Source organism: Pterocles gutturalis, unplaced genomic scaffold, assembly GCF_000699245.1.
Source record: "Pterocles gutturalis isolate BGI_N339 unplaced genomic scaffold, ASM69924v1 scaffold27190, whole genome shotgun sequence".
Classification (NCBI taxonomy): domain Eukaryota; kingdom Metazoa; phylum Chordata; class Aves; order Pterocliformes; family Pteroclidae; genus Pterocles; species Pterocles gutturalis.
The window spans coordinates 17,113-31,421 of record NW_010146671.1 but is presented as its reverse complement, the minus strand read 5'-3'; the positions used below and the strand labels follow the sequence as shown (position 1 = coordinate 31,421).

At 51.8% G+C, this 14,309-nt stretch overlaps 1 protein-coding gene across 3 annotated transcripts in view; it reads left to right on the top strand.

The window, feature by feature from the left end:
• The first annotated feature begins 1,962 nt into the window (after positions 1-1,962).
• Positions 1,963-14,309, top strand: part of PPP2R4 (protein phosphatase 2A activator, regulatory subunit 4) — a 19,504-nt gene continuing 7,157 nt past the window's right edge. Inside the window, exons 1-7 of one of the 3 annotated variants that reach the window (XM_010085833.1) lie at positions 1,963-2,060; positions 3,342-3,428; positions 8,288-8,413; positions 8,677-8,794; positions 10,302-10,401; positions 11,498-11,622; positions 12,138-12,238. In XM_010085833.1, coding sequence (XP_010084135.1) covers positions 2,001-2,060; positions 3,342-3,428; positions 8,288-8,413; positions 8,677-8,794; positions 10,302-10,401; positions 11,498-11,622; positions 12,138-12,238 — 717 coding nt within the window. In that variant the 5' untranslated portion in view covers positions 1,963-2,000. The remainder of the gene's footprint in view (positions 2,061-3,341; positions 3,429-8,287; positions 8,414-8,676; positions 8,795-10,301; positions 10,402-11,497; positions 11,623-12,137; positions 12,239-14,309) is intronic. The other 2 variants (XM_010085834.1, XM_010085837.1) reach the window with 2 other exon arrangements.

Sequence of the window (14,309 nt, the reverse complement as noted above, 5' to 3'; positions counted from 1 at the left end):
TGGTGGGGTTCAGGAGGGTGTGGGGCTCCCCAAGGTCTGTGGCCCGGTGTTGGGGCTGTTTCCCGCTGCTGGCACGGGGGTGTTGGGGGGTGGAAAGTCCAACTCGTGCTGGGTTGGATCCCTCCTCCCTACACCACAAAAGTAAGACTGGAAGCGTCTCCTGTGACCAAGTTCCTTCTCATCAGAAAGCCGGCCTGTTCTGCTCCGGTCTCCATCCCATCGCTGGGTTTGGATTTTCTCGTGTGGTCATTTCACAGCCTGGGGACCCCTGCACCCCTCACTGCTTCCTCCCCAGGAGGAGATGCACAGGGTGTGTGTCAGAAGCAGCAATGGCTGAGAAACAAATGCAAAGAGATGAAACAGGTTCTGCGATGAGACAGAGGCCAGGCTGACCCCTGGATCCTTTCGGTCCAGGACACTTCCCTGGGCGCACCCCTGGGATTTATGTATCGTCTGTGTTCGTGGACAAGTCAGGTTTTGCCTTTTTGCACCCCTGCTCTGGAGTTTTTCATTGTTTTCATGTTCTAAGTCATTTTAAAATAAGAGTTCGCTCGTTATGGTGCTGTGTCAGTGTGAGCTGTGTGCGGGATTCTCAGAAGAGAGGCACACGTCTCTCATTTAAATTCCTCCTGTGTTGTTCCTTTCATCCTCGTACCTGGGAGTTTTCCCGTAACTCAGGCACAGGAGTGAATCAAACGCCGTAACACCCTCGGCAGGTGATGAGACTGCGTTTGTTCTGGAGATGGGGAACTTGAATGGCAGAGGAGTTAAATGACTTTCTAAGGTTAGGTGACAAGTCTGTAGCAGACTCTGCGTGGTTCCTGGGACTTTGGATTCCTTTTTCCCTGATCTGCCTGCTAGACAGTGCTGCTCTGCTGCAGAGAAGGCTGCCAACGCGTCTGGGTAGTATTTTCTATGTAAATGTAGCTAATAATACTTGAAGGAGTTGGAGTTTGGTGGTGTGCGTTAGGGAGCCAGTGCCTGAGCTTGCCGCAGCGTGGAGAGCAGTTGCTGAAGGGTTGCCAGGGTGGTTGGTGCTGAACAAATTTCTTCAGATATTCTGCGAGTAAAAAGATGAACTGGGTGACTCTTGCAGAATTCATAAATTCACATTAGCACTCGGTTTCCTTAACAGTGGTCTGCTGCACTGCCTCTTGCTGTGAAAAGTTGCACTTAGAGGAGCGTAACACAAGTTACTGCTAACCTCCTGGAGCATTTCTGGCTCCGCTGTGTCCCCTTGCGGGGCTGCTGGCTGGGAGCAGAGCTCTGGAGAGCGTGGGGCAGGGGTGACCCTCATGGCAGGGTTCAGTCCTTGGTTTGGATGCTGGGGAAAAGATCTCCTCTAATGCGTTAACAACTTGCATTTGCATTAAATATTATATCCCAGGCTCTGAGAGAGCTTTAAAATTAAAAGATGTTCACAGCTTCCACCTGGCAGAGGCTGTGTCCCGGCATCCTCCAAGCTCCTGCGCTGCCTGGAGCAGGGCTGCGGCTCTGGACTGCCATCTGCTGAACTGCTCCGGCTCCGTCTGGGCAGGAGTTGGCCTTTTTAGAGGAAAACATTTTAAGCTTAACACCCTAAAACCAAGGCACAGTCAATTTGTTAGGAGAGCTCAGTGCTTCAGCATGACCTGAGGCTTGTCTTCGTTAGACAGAAGTAATTAAACCGGCTGGATGTTGTCTTTGTTATCTCCTGCACCAGGCTCTCTGTCCAGATGGGAAATGCTTCTTTAGTGGTGAAAACAAACATAACGCCACTTTCTGGAGCCTGGCAGTGTCCTTGGGAGTATGTTATTCGGGGATCGAAAGGATATTCTTTGGTGAGATAGTGGCGCAAGCTGGGATGGATTTGTTTGCTTTCTGTCTCCTGAGAAATGGATGTTGATTTGTAAGAAAGGAAGACAGAGGATTTCTTCTTCTCCACTGCCTCTGTTTTACCTCTTTTTTTGCATCTCCCAGGTGACCCTGAGGAGGTGGCTCCTCCCCTCCAGCAGAGCTTCATGATCCCCAGAAAGGAGATAAACATGGTTTCTGACATGGCCAAGTGGAAGCGCTCTCAGGTACGGCTCTGGGGTCAGGGAAGGCTGGTAAGTGCTTATTATGCTTCAGTGACAGCCAGGTCTGGTCTGGGAAACAGCCACGAGGTAAAGCAGGTTTGGGCAAGTAATGGGAAATGAATGATTTGTGTTTTAAAGCAGAAGAGTCACTGCCTGTTTGTAGGAAAATGAGCTGGCAGTGAGGTGCAGAGTCTGGCAGCCAAATGCTCTGACAGAGGAGGGAGCCAGGGAGAGCCCAGAGGTAGAGGGAAACCAGAGATGCTTAAAAGTTATTACTGCTCCCTCCCAACAAGCTAGACAAGAATCTGGTAACTACTTCATCCTACCTAGCCTGTACGGTATATCAAAACTGGATTTACCCAATGCTGTTTGAGCTCGGCTTGGACATGGCCCCGCTGCCCTCTAACAGCGTCAGGCTGGTTCCTGGGGCCTTCCCACCCGGCTCTGCTGCACAGACCTTCAGTGTTCTGGATAATTTTTGTTTACAGTGTGTGTGGAGCTGGTGGAACAGGCAGGTTCTCCCCTCTCTGCCTTTGAGGGGTTGGTGTGTGAGCCCAGACTTGCTCCACCTCTTAGGAGCTGGTTCTCACTTGACTGATCTGGGATGGCTTACAACAAGCTTAAGTTCAGCCGGGTCTCAAGCAAACCTCTGTGCGTGTCTTCAAAATTTTGTTAAGTCTCCTGGGTTTAAGGACTTGCTCCTGGTCGCAATTTCTGTGCAAGAGGGGTCCAAGGAGGGAGAGGTGGCAGGGTGCTAGTCTGGTGTTTTCAAAGACTTAGAGCTGTGGAGCTGCACTGGATACGGTGCTTCAAAAGCTGCAAATTTAAAGAGAAGAGTGGTGAGGAGCCTGGGCTGTCTCCTGCTTCTCCATCGGGCATGAGCATGGAAGAAGAGTAAAAGGAGGAAGGGGGAGATAATGGCACAGAGCAGGATGTCTAGGCACAGCTGAGACCCTGCAGAGCCGAGGAGTTTGAATTTGACCTGGTAGGAGGCAGGGAGCTGAGGGAGTGATTTGGGGGAAGAGTGAGCATTTTAAAATTCTCCTGTCTGTCATTCTTCTACAGCGATGCAGAGTTCTTAGTGCAATCGCCATCTGTCTCTGAGGTCTGCCAAAAATAGCAGTAACCTCCCAGCGAGCCCTGTACCCTGCGTGTCTCCAAGAAAGCAGCGTTGTGTGCTGGGAAGGGTTCCCTCGGTGTGCAGGAGTGCTCCCATGCTGCGTTGCTTGTTCAAACAGACCGTGGGTATTCACTAATGCCCTGCTCTCTCGGGTGTATTTGCAGGCGTACGCAGACTACATGGGCTTCATCCTCACTCTGAATGAAGGTGTCAGGGGCAAGAAGCTGACCTGCGAGTACAAAGTTTCAGAGGTAGGAGATGAATTTGGATCCTTTTGTTCACCCTTTTCTGCCTTTTCTCTTGCCTTTTTTAATTTTTTTTTTTTTTTTTTTGGCTCTACAGTGAGTATTTTGTAGGTGAGGAATGAGTTGGCAGCTTATCTGGGAGCCAGGGAGAATAAATATGGTTGGGTTATGCTTGGGAATGCGAATGTCAGCCTGCAGTCCTCCCCCCAGGGATGCAGAGGCTCTGTGTGTGCTCGCTGGATGGGAAATCAAGCAAGTTACCAGTGGACAGAAGCTGGTGGTGAAAAGGAGGATGCAGAAGGACGTGTTTTGACCCTGTTCTCACAGTCTGGCTTCAACCAGTGATGTTTTGAAGATGCAGTATTCCCTCCCCTTGCATTAATGTGACTGTCACTTGGTCCTGTATGCTGCTGTGGCCAGTTTTAGTGCCTGTTCACCTTATCAGGGCACGGCGAGATCGTTTGGAGCCAGAGGGGCAGGGCAGGCGTCCTCAGTGATGGCACTGCCTGGCCGTGGCTGTGCTCGGGGCTGGCCTGAGGTCTCTGGGTGCTGCTGTGATTTCCAGAGCTGGATCCCACTCCCTTGTTCTGCATTGCAGTGAGGAGATTCTTGGGGATATTTTTGCTCTTCAAACTTAGCAAGGCTGTGCAAGAAAGCTGGGAATAATCTAAAAAGATGTAGGCAGAATGGGAAGCAGTCTGGGCCCTGGGTGTTTGTAACTTCATTCTGGTGTGGGAAGGCAGCGTGCGATGGTCTTTAACCTAGCCATTGACCTCTGAAGCAGGCATGTTAAGGCCAGCCTTCCCTTCCAGGAGTCCAGGTGGGAATGAGAAACTTGCTTGTAGTTCATGGGGGGGATCAGGGATAATGAGTCCCTCCCTAACAGGCTTTGTGTCCACCTTTTGTTCCTTCAGTTCAGTGGAAAATGCTGTCAAATGCTGCTCTTGCTTTCCACTGTTTGTATTTCACCTTTGAGTTTTGTCTTTGTCCTGATCTCGCTCATTCCCAGCCATTCACAGAGCAGTTCTAGGGAAACAAAGCTTTAAAAAGGAGCAAAACAAAGGGGGGTAAAAATAAAACCCCTCTTCTGCCAGCCCCTTTGAGCTGTCAGCTCTCTAGGAAAAGCTGTATCAGGCCTGTGTCCACGCGCTCTTGGAGTGAATGTTTTCCATCCGTGATCCCAATCCAGGTGACAAAGAAGCGACACCATCCTGACCGCCTGGGAAGCGGCAGGGAACGTGTCTCATCATTCCCTTGGTGCTGAGGAGCGCAGAAGCCTGTGACTTGAGGCCCAGGTGGAGCATCCCCAGGGTTGCCTTGTTGATGAGGTTGCCTGTTCGCACGAGTTCGTTTGTAGATCAAACTGCTTATCTGTGCTTTTAAAGGCTCAGCCCCTTGTGGCCTCTGCTTGGATCTCTGCTCCGCTTTCTTCTCTCTTGCTGTACCTGCTGCTGACGTGCTTTTGTGCCGTCCCATCTTCCTCCCTGATCAAATGCTGGGGACGCCTTCCTTTGGCAAATGACCTCCTCGAATCCTTTCTGCTGAACGCATATCCTCTCTGTGACTTGCTGGTATTGCTTTGCTGTGGGGGAAAAAAAAAAAAAAAAGTATGGTCTGCTCTGCTTTGAAAGAGACAGCTTAATGGTTTACAGAGTAGTATGTGTCGATAGCAAACTGTCTGCTGGAGCGAGAGCTGGATCCTTGGGGGGCTGAGCCCCTTCTGAGGCTCGCTGAGCTTTCTCTGCTCTTACTGAAAAATTGCACAGAGCTGTCTGGGGTTTTGCTGGAGACATCTGACAAGTAGCGATAGCTGAGCTGTTGTTCAGGACTCTGGTGTAGACGCTCTGTCTGGCACAAGGCTGGATGACTGATAGGCTGTGACCTGCCTTCCCCTCCTGGAGGGAGGGCTTTCCACCTGGGGATCCTGCTGCAACTGCTGGGGCTGCAGCCTGGAGCGATTTTTCAAAGCTGTGACTTTGATCAGAGGAGCAGCGCAGCAAGGAGGAGGTTAATTTTGGCCATGGAAGGACCAGACTTTCCTTTCAAACAGTTTGCTGCACTAGGGGAAATTGGCCAGCCTTGAGGGGCTCTGGTTCCAGGAGGGAAGCAGAGGAAGCAGCAAATGCCCCAAATTGAGCAGCTCCCCGCCTCCGACAGAGCCCAAGGAGCCCCCAGGGACAGGCTTGGTCCCTGCAGACAGCTCTGACTGCCGTGATGCCTCCTCAGCACCTCCGCCTGCCTGGACCCTGCTCTTGAGAGATGCTGACAGGTCTCTGCTCTGTCGGAGGCTCTGAGGTTTGCCGTTGGGACTGGTGGCAGACTCAGGGTCAAGGGGATGCAAAATCAGCACAATGAGAAGAGCAAGGAGAGCAGGGGGGAGGCTGCCCTTGCTTTGACCACTGGAAAGGTAAAGCAAAAAATAGAGCTTAAAAACCCAACCAGGCAAAACGAGGCTGCAGCCGTGCTGATGGTTGCGTTCCCGTAAGCTCAGCTCTTCCCCTCCTTCTCCCCTGCTGGGGTCAGCCCTGGACACACCAGTTTCCTCCGCTGGACAATGGGAAGCTGCTTCCTTTCGTAACCCCCTTTTCAAAGGGCCTTGAGCCCAAAACGAGCCGCATCTCTTTAATTATTTATTGGCATGGCTGAGCCAGCAGCTGGGTCCCGCTCTCCCGTGTTCAGTGGGGCTGGGCTTTTTAATCCCTTTAAAGCGAGCGAGTCGGGAAGGAGAGGTTGGACTCTGGGGCTCCCCAAGGCCTGTGGGCAGATCTGGGGAGGGGGAAGGAGCCGGTCCTTGCCAGCCATTTATCCAGGTGGTGCTGAGTGCTTGCTGAGAGGGGTTTGAAATACGGTGGCTGCTCGTAATGAGCTGCTGGTGCCGGCGGATAAATCACCAGCACGATTTAATTATTTAATGCAACCCAGTGCTGGGGACGTTGTTGCTTAATTGGAGGGGAATGCAATAGCCAGGAAGGAGTAGAGCTGAGTCCAAACCTGGCCCGGTGCAAGGGGGAGATGCCAGGTTTCTGCAGCATTTTGGGCAGCAGGGAGCTGAAGCAGAGGGGGCTGTGCTGCCTCGGTCCATGTGTATAGGGGGCACTGGCCATTAGTGGCTCCCACTTGCAGCCTAACCAGTGCACCCAGAGCTTCTGGCCCCTTTGTCCCTTGGGTCTTTTGTGTTTCTGGTGTGCTCAGGTCTTTTCCTCCATCCCATCCTTTATCCCTGCTCAGTGGCCAAGCATTGAGGTCCAGTGGGATGGGTGGATCCCTCCCCTGCCTCATCCCGCTTCCCACTCGCTGATCCCATCGTGTCCTCGGGATGGCACCTTGGGATGTGCTGTCTGGGGGAGGCTGTGTCTGCCATCAGACCCTCCCTCCTGGGAGCGGAGGGCATGGGGAACGATCTGCAGCCGGTTTAGCGGCAGCACGGCTCTCCCATGCCCGTCTATCTGCCCACCCGCTTTGAGTGGCACTTCAAGGGCTAGAAACTTGTTGGGCTCGGCTGTTTCCTCATCCTGCCGGCAGGCAGCGTGAAGAATTGAACCACAGCCCAGGAGACCAGCCAGCTTCACACGGTCGATGCCTCCAGCAAAGTCAAACCAGCCGCTGCTTCTGCTGTCCTCTTTGTCCCTTTGAAGGAGGAATCCCCTCTCGAGACAGAGGAGCCTCTGTTGCCCGGGGCCTGGCCAGCTGCTGTGGCAGCAGACGGCTCTCGGGCTGCTTGGAGTCAGGCGAGAAGAATCCCAGAGCCTCTGGCAGGCTTCACTGGTTGTCAGCATCACCTCCTAAAACTATTTGGAGCTGCTTAAGTGCTGCCTGTGTTGTTGTCTCTTGGTGTGTGGGGTGTCGCTGTCCCCCAGCTGTACCAGCAGGGCAGGGAGGAGGCTGCGTGCGTTGGCCAGCCTGGTCCTAACGGTACAGCTTGAGATGTCGTGCTGTACCGCCTGTTGCACCTCTCTTCCTTCATGGCCACAGCAGTGCCTCCTCCAGTCACTCTCCTACATCCTCCGCAGGTTCCTCACTTTTTCTTTCCAGCACTAGGAGAAAGAAAGATGGCTCTGTTGTCTTGCTGGTGCCTTTGTCTTCCCATCAGCTTTGTGTTTGTGTTGAGACATCTCATGGAGAGACAAGAGCTTCTCATCCTTGCTCCGATGAGACCACGGGTGGGCAGTCCAGGCTGCCCCTTCCCCTGGGTAGGTTGTATTTTGCCACGTGCACTGGGTATCCCTGTGCTGGAGCTGCTGTGACTGGCTGGTATGAGTTTGAAGGAACAGGAATAACGCTGAGAAGGCTGACTGGTGATCAGACCCTGCTTGCTGGGTGCTGTACAAATGCTAACGCCATTGCTGCTCCTGAGAGACACTTTAGGACAAAGATTAAAGGCCTCGAGAAGGGCCTCTAAAATCACATCGTCAGCCGCTGGTGAGGATACGCAGTAAGTGCTGTGCTGTGTCCCGTGGAGGATGCAGGACCCTCGATGCAGAGCCTGAGTTTTGTGTCGGAGATCCCTGACTTGTGTAGCACTTCCCTGCTTCTCGCTCCTGTCTGCCCTACAGCAAGGAACGTGCTGTAGCTCTTCTCCCAGAGGTTTTTGAGCATAGTGCTGTTACAGCTCATGAAAGATTGTGTGGGTGACCGGAGAGCCTGCCTCAGGCTGGGCTTTGTGCTGGACTGCTCTTCTGAGGGGAAGCATGGTTTTTCCAGCCCCTCTGTGTTTCGGGGAGGGTTGGCACATCCCGTTTCCACTTGCCACCCTTAGGAAGGATGGTGTGGGCTTTAACGACTCCAATCCAGGGCAGAGATGTCAGAGCCTGAGGGACTGCTCTATTTTATGTCACCGTGACCCCTCATCTTCTTTGTCTCTGTAGCCCATTGAAAAACTGGTGGCTCTTCTGAACACCCTTGACAGATGGATTGATGAAACCCCACCAGTGGATCAACCTTCTCGCTTTGGGAACAAAGCCTTCAGGACCTGGTACGCCAAACTAGACCAGGTGAGCATGTCTTTCACGTGTGAAAGCTTTTTTTTCCTGCAGGATGTGCGTGGATAAGTGTCACGACAAGCTCTCTCTGAATTGCTCCCTCTGGAGATGACTTCTTCAACAGGGGGATTCGCTCCTGTCACGCTGGCTCTGAAAATCATAGGAGTGCATCATTGCAGCTCCTCCTCTGCAACAATGTCTGAGTAGAGGGTGACTTGGTCCTGGGGACTGTGACAGATCTGCAGTCACTTCAGGGAGTGTTTTGTGTCTTTCAGGAAGCAGAAAAGTTGGTGGCAACAGTGATCCCCAAGCATTTGGCTGATGCTGCACCAGAAGTGGCCGTGTACCTGAAGGAATCTGTGGGGAACTCCACCCGTATTGACTACGGCACAGGTACCTGGGTGTGCATGCTGGCTGAGGCTTGACTTCCTCAAATAGTGACCCTTTGGAGCCTGGTGCTGCCTTTATTTAAACATGGTATTGCCACTACCCCAAACACTGTCCTTCTAGGGCCTCCTCACCCCCACATCCAGTGTGGGCTGTGACTTAGGAGCTGGGGCTGGGAGCAGGGCTGTGTGAGAGCTGTGACACCCTTCTCCTGTCTCATCCAAGGAAACGGGACTGGAGCTGTGCCAGCCGTTCTGGGATAAGCTGTGTGCTTTACCACGTACAGCAGTTCTGCACGGCTGATCCGCAGCGGGCACTTTAGAGGGATAAAATGTAATTGCTTGAATTGGAACTAGAGTGGGAACCAAGATCGTGTTCAGTGGGAGGTGGCTTGATGTCTGGTTCCCCCCAGAAGTGACATCGCTGCTTACAGAGGGACCTTGAAATCTGATGGTAGAAGCATATTACATACACCTAAGGAGGTAGGAAATTGCACACTGGCTTCAGTTAGACCTACATCCAGAGTCATATATGTGCTCTGTTCCTCTCTCTGGAGGACAGGGGTGCTGAGGAGAGTGTCCTCACCAACAGGCAGGAGAGCAGGATGCTGAGGGTGCAAGGAAACGTGACTTTGGACCTGGGCAGGGGGAGGAAGAGGAGGATGTGGGTAAACCGATGAAGAGCTGGAGGCTTTGTGGTGTTTGGCAGGAGAGCTGCAGCTCACCAGCACCAGGGGGAGATGTTGTCTTTGGAAAGGGACATGCTGGCTGGGGTTTTGTCAGCTCTGGGAAGGAAATTCAGCTTTTCCTCCCCTCCTGCGTGTCCAGAGCCAGAGACCCCCAAGCCAGGGACCCATGTCCTAGCTCACAGTGGCGAGACCATAGGTGCACCTTGTTCCTACACTGGGAGCTGCACTTCTTCGTAACATGGAGCTGCTGGTCTTGTACTCTCCCTTGTTCTGTGGTCCCTTCCACTAAAAGACATTTCTGGGTTTGCTGGTTGTTTTTTTTTCCTTGCTGTTAGCTGGAGGACCAGCAGAGGCTCAGCCTGAGATCCCAGTACCTTCTGGGATGGACTGTTCCCAGCAACACCATGGGATCTGCATCCTTCCAACACGGAGATATTTTTGAAGCAGGAGGAAATCTGTTTACTTGCAGATGTGAGGTTCTCTCGCATCCCCCAAGCAGATGAGTCTAGGGTGCTCCGCTTCCCCTGCTGTGCCAAGCACTGGGCCCAGCACACCCAGTGTTGGAGCTGGTTTTCCTCAAGAACTTCTTTTTTTCTCAAAGTTAATACTCACCTTATGAATGTCTAGAAGGTATACTTCGGGTGGGTGCTGCGTGGGGATGAAATATCGTCAGCTCATGGTATTAACGGGGACAGTAGGATCGGGGCTCTTGAGACGGGACTGTGACTGCTGTGATTTCTGAAGAGCCATCGCGGTGCCCGCAGAAGGGTTGTCCTGGGAACCAGGGACACCAGCGTCACATCTCTTCATCTCTTTTAACTCTAGGGCATGAAGCTGCGTTTGCAGCCTTTCTCTGCTGCCTCTGCAAAATCGGTGTTCTCAGAGTGGATGACCAGATGGCCATCGTCTTTAAAGTGTTTAACAGGTGAGGTGATGGAAGGAGAAGGGCTGTTTGGGGGCAGGCCCCTGGCTGTTCCCTTCCAGCCGTCCAAGATGTGTGAGATGTTACTGCCTGTTCTGTAGCCTGGGCTGATTGTGCTCCCTTTCTTCTGCTCATCCGCACCCATTTGGGAGTAAGATTGTGAGAAGAGCCTTCTGCTCAGGTGTGAGCGGGGCAAATCAAGGGCCTTCCGCAAAGACATGTACGGAATTAGAGATTGTGAGTGCTGGAGGGCTTGCTGGCCTAGGGGAAAAGGGCGGAATGGGAAAGCTGAAAACAAATTTAGACAAAATTAAGAGACGGATGTACTTTTTAATGGCCTGTACAATGACCCGTTTTAACTGTCTCCAAGAGGTGACAGCACCTTGTCTGTTAGAGGCTGAGTGTCCTTCTGGAAAGTTAAGAGGTTACTGAGCTCTGCAGAGGTGTGTGGGTGAAGCTCTGTGCTTTGTGATGGACAGGAGTATCTAATCAGAGGACCTAACATCTCTTCAGGCATTAAAAAAAAATATCTTTGGAACTGGCAGGCCTCCACTGCTCCTCTAGATGTGTTTCCAGCCCAGGAGCTAGAGTTGGTAGTGGTGAAACTAGGGGAATCCAGAGATCTAATCCCAGCTGTATCACTGCTTGGTGGCATGGAAACAATTTCCTTCAATAGTCCTTCCAGCTTTAATTTTCCACCTGAAAAGTGGAAGTAGCAGTTGCTGTAAGGTGGAAAGCTTTCTGAGCTCTTTTGGAAGTTGTTGAAGGAGAGCGAGTGTCAATGTTTCCAAATAACAGTGGAGATGGGGAAGGATCTGTACCCCATGAGACACTGCAGATAAAATAAACCCCTGCCACGTGATTTCTTAGTGAATTTGGTGTAAAAAACCATAATTTTTTAGAAGGTGCTGGTATTTGCTACTATACGTACCTGCTTTCTGGGGCAAAAGAACTGAATATACATTCTGTGTACTGTGCTGTATGTTAGGGTCCTGCTTGCAGTTGTGTCCTTCTCCAGGCTGGTTGTTCTTGTCCTCATGTAAGTCAATGAAGGCAGAAGAAGGCCTTGTCTTAACCTTCCTTCTCTCTTTGGTCTCAGGTACCTAGAAGTGATGCGAAAACTTCAGAAGACCTACAGGATGGAACCTGCTGGCAGCCAGGGCGTGTGGGGCTTGGATGACTTCCAATTTCTGCCTTTCATATGGGGCAGTTCCCAGCTGATAGGTACTAATAAAAATCTTCTCGTGTCCCAGCCTGCCCCTTGCCCTGTCTGTCTAGGTTGCAAAGATGATGGGGCTTGGGACTGGCTTTTAAATTCAAATATGTCAAATTTGTGTGCAATACAGCAGAAGAGTTGGCTTGGAGCTTGGATTTTTTTTTCTTTCTTCTCAGCTTTCCAAATAAAGCTAGTTGCTTAGGTTGGGAGATGGAAGGCTTCCTTATACAGTGCATCTGTCTTTATTGCAATGGCTACAAGCTTTTTAAAAGGAGAGTCTTGGTTTTGGTGCTAGAAAACACTTTTTTTTTTTTGGCCTGGGGAGTTTACCAGGTGCTGTCACTGCTGAGGCACTGCTGTGGGAGATGAGATGGAAAGCAGCAGCTCTGTGCTGACTTCTGAAGAGCTCTGATGGGAGCATCGTGTTTGTTCTGGAAGAGGGGCAGGACAAGGCCTGACTGAACGGGGTCTCAGAAGGGGGGTGCCATACAGGTTACTCCCTGTTGTCTCTTCCTTTTTTTAGACCATCCAAATCTGGAGCCTCGACACTTCGTGGATGAGAAGGTGGTAAATGAAAACCATAAGGACTTCATGTTCCTGGAGTGCATCCTCTTCATTACAGAGGTGAGGACGGGAAGATTTGTCCCACAGGGGAGTTTTCTTGACATTAGATACTTGGCTCTGGTTTTCTCTTCCTCCTTTGCGTGTTTGTTTGCTCTCATGGAAATGTGTGGATGAACCGTTGCTGCGTGTCTGAAGTGCTCTCCTTGAATGAGTTGAGACAAGGATGTTGAGAGAAAACTACAGCTGAGTTAGATGGGCTGTGGATTGCAGCTGAAGGGAGCTGTAACAAGAGCAAACCAATAACCTTGGATCAGTCAGTGGGAACTTGGATGGAGAGGACTGGTGCCTGCGAGTGTGCTGGGAAGTTGAAGCAGGAGCTGCAGAGCGACTGGGCTTGCCAAGATAACCTCCCTTCCCTCCAGCCCTTGGGTGCTGCCTCGCAGGCACTGGGCCTCCCCTTGCTTGGGGCAGGCTCCCAAACTTCTCTGCAGCTTCATCTCCTCCAGATTCTTCCAAAAGAGTTGCCCATTAAATGCACTTTATGTGCAAATGATCTAGAGCAGCGATGGTGCCGAGATTCACCCAGCTGGCAGCACGGTCAGGACCGTGTTTCTGCTCCAGCCCTTGGGTGAGGGACTGGTGATACTCAGCTTGTTCCCCGCTGCGGGGAGTGTTTCTCACTGGGGGAGCTCATGGCTTTCTGCCCTCGGCTGCAGTGCATGACCTGGCTGTGTTACTGCTGTCCCCTCGCTGCACACTCTGGGCAGGGAGAGCAGGAACCACCCTCTCGGTTGTGGTGAGGGATTTCTGGTCTCTGGCAAGAGTTGATGGGATTAATTTTGAAGGACAGAGTATGGTTCTCCCCCTTTGTTCTGTTTGCTTTTCCCCCCCTTTTGCCTCTCTTAATTTAGTGATTAGATGAGAAGGAAGGTAATGGAATATGAACGTAGCCTTTCACGTAGAAAGTTTCATGGCAGCCTTTGGCGCAACCCCCGGGAGGTGCTGTGTCACGTACTGCTGAATCTGGGGGAGTGTGTTGGTGCTTAGCACCTCACAGGGTTTGACCCTTAATGCCGAGTTAAATCATGCCACGGGTAGTAAAGAGACGCTGGTGGAAGAGATCAAGATGAGGACAGGGAAGCAAGAGCCAAAATAGTCTAAGATTTAGCATCATTTGGCTCTCTGTAGTATCCAGACTGCACTAGAAAATTCTGCAGTGTGCAGATGACATGTAAAATACACCGCACCTTACTGCTCCTTCAGGTCGCTCCGCTTTTGCCTGCAGAAAGTTACCTTCTTAGTAGACTTTTAAAATAAGTGATTTCATTTTTTTCTGCCGGTTTATTGAGAATCGTGGAATTCGGTGTCTCCGCTGCGTCCCTCAGTGCCACCTGGTGGCAGGGACCCCTCAGGCCCTCCTGGCGTGAGCCGCTCGGGGACGGTGACAACCTGCATTATCCAGTGCACGGTATTTTCAATCCATCTTCATGCAGGCAATGTTTCCTTTTTGTAAAAATTTTAAAATTTCATTTTTCTCTCCCAAATACTGGGGAAGGCTGTAACTGCCAGCAGGGGGGGCTGAGGCAGCCTCGAGTGCCTTCCAAATGCTTTCTCTCCAAAATCAACAACAAAACAAAATAGCAGGGAAACAGATAGAAGGGATTAAAGACTTCAATAAATGAAGTCCCTGGTGACGGTTCAGGGATGCAAATACACACTGCTGTGGTGTTTGCCACGTGTGTATTCCGACTCTTAAAAGTAGCAGCGAGACGATGCCCAGGCTGAGCCCGCCGAGGGTTAGCACCACCTTGCACCGAGCCTTGCGTGAGCTGTCCTGCTGTTGGGAAATCTGCAGGGTGGCTTTGGACCTGAACGCGTGGCTCTTGAATAGAGTGAGGTTTATGGAGCCGGCTGGAATCCGAACGATCCCCCTGCTGCCGCCTTGCCTGCCAAAGCACGCCGCGGGGTGCGTGTGGTACCCGTCGGTGCGAGGATGAGGAGGGTTTGGGAGCGGTGCCTGCCGCACCGGGGGCTGGGGACAGCAGCGATGGCAGGGCTGTGTGTGTTGGTGGAGGAGAGGGGTGCTGGGTACGGCTGTTGTGGTGGATCAGCGCCATCGCCCAGATGCTTC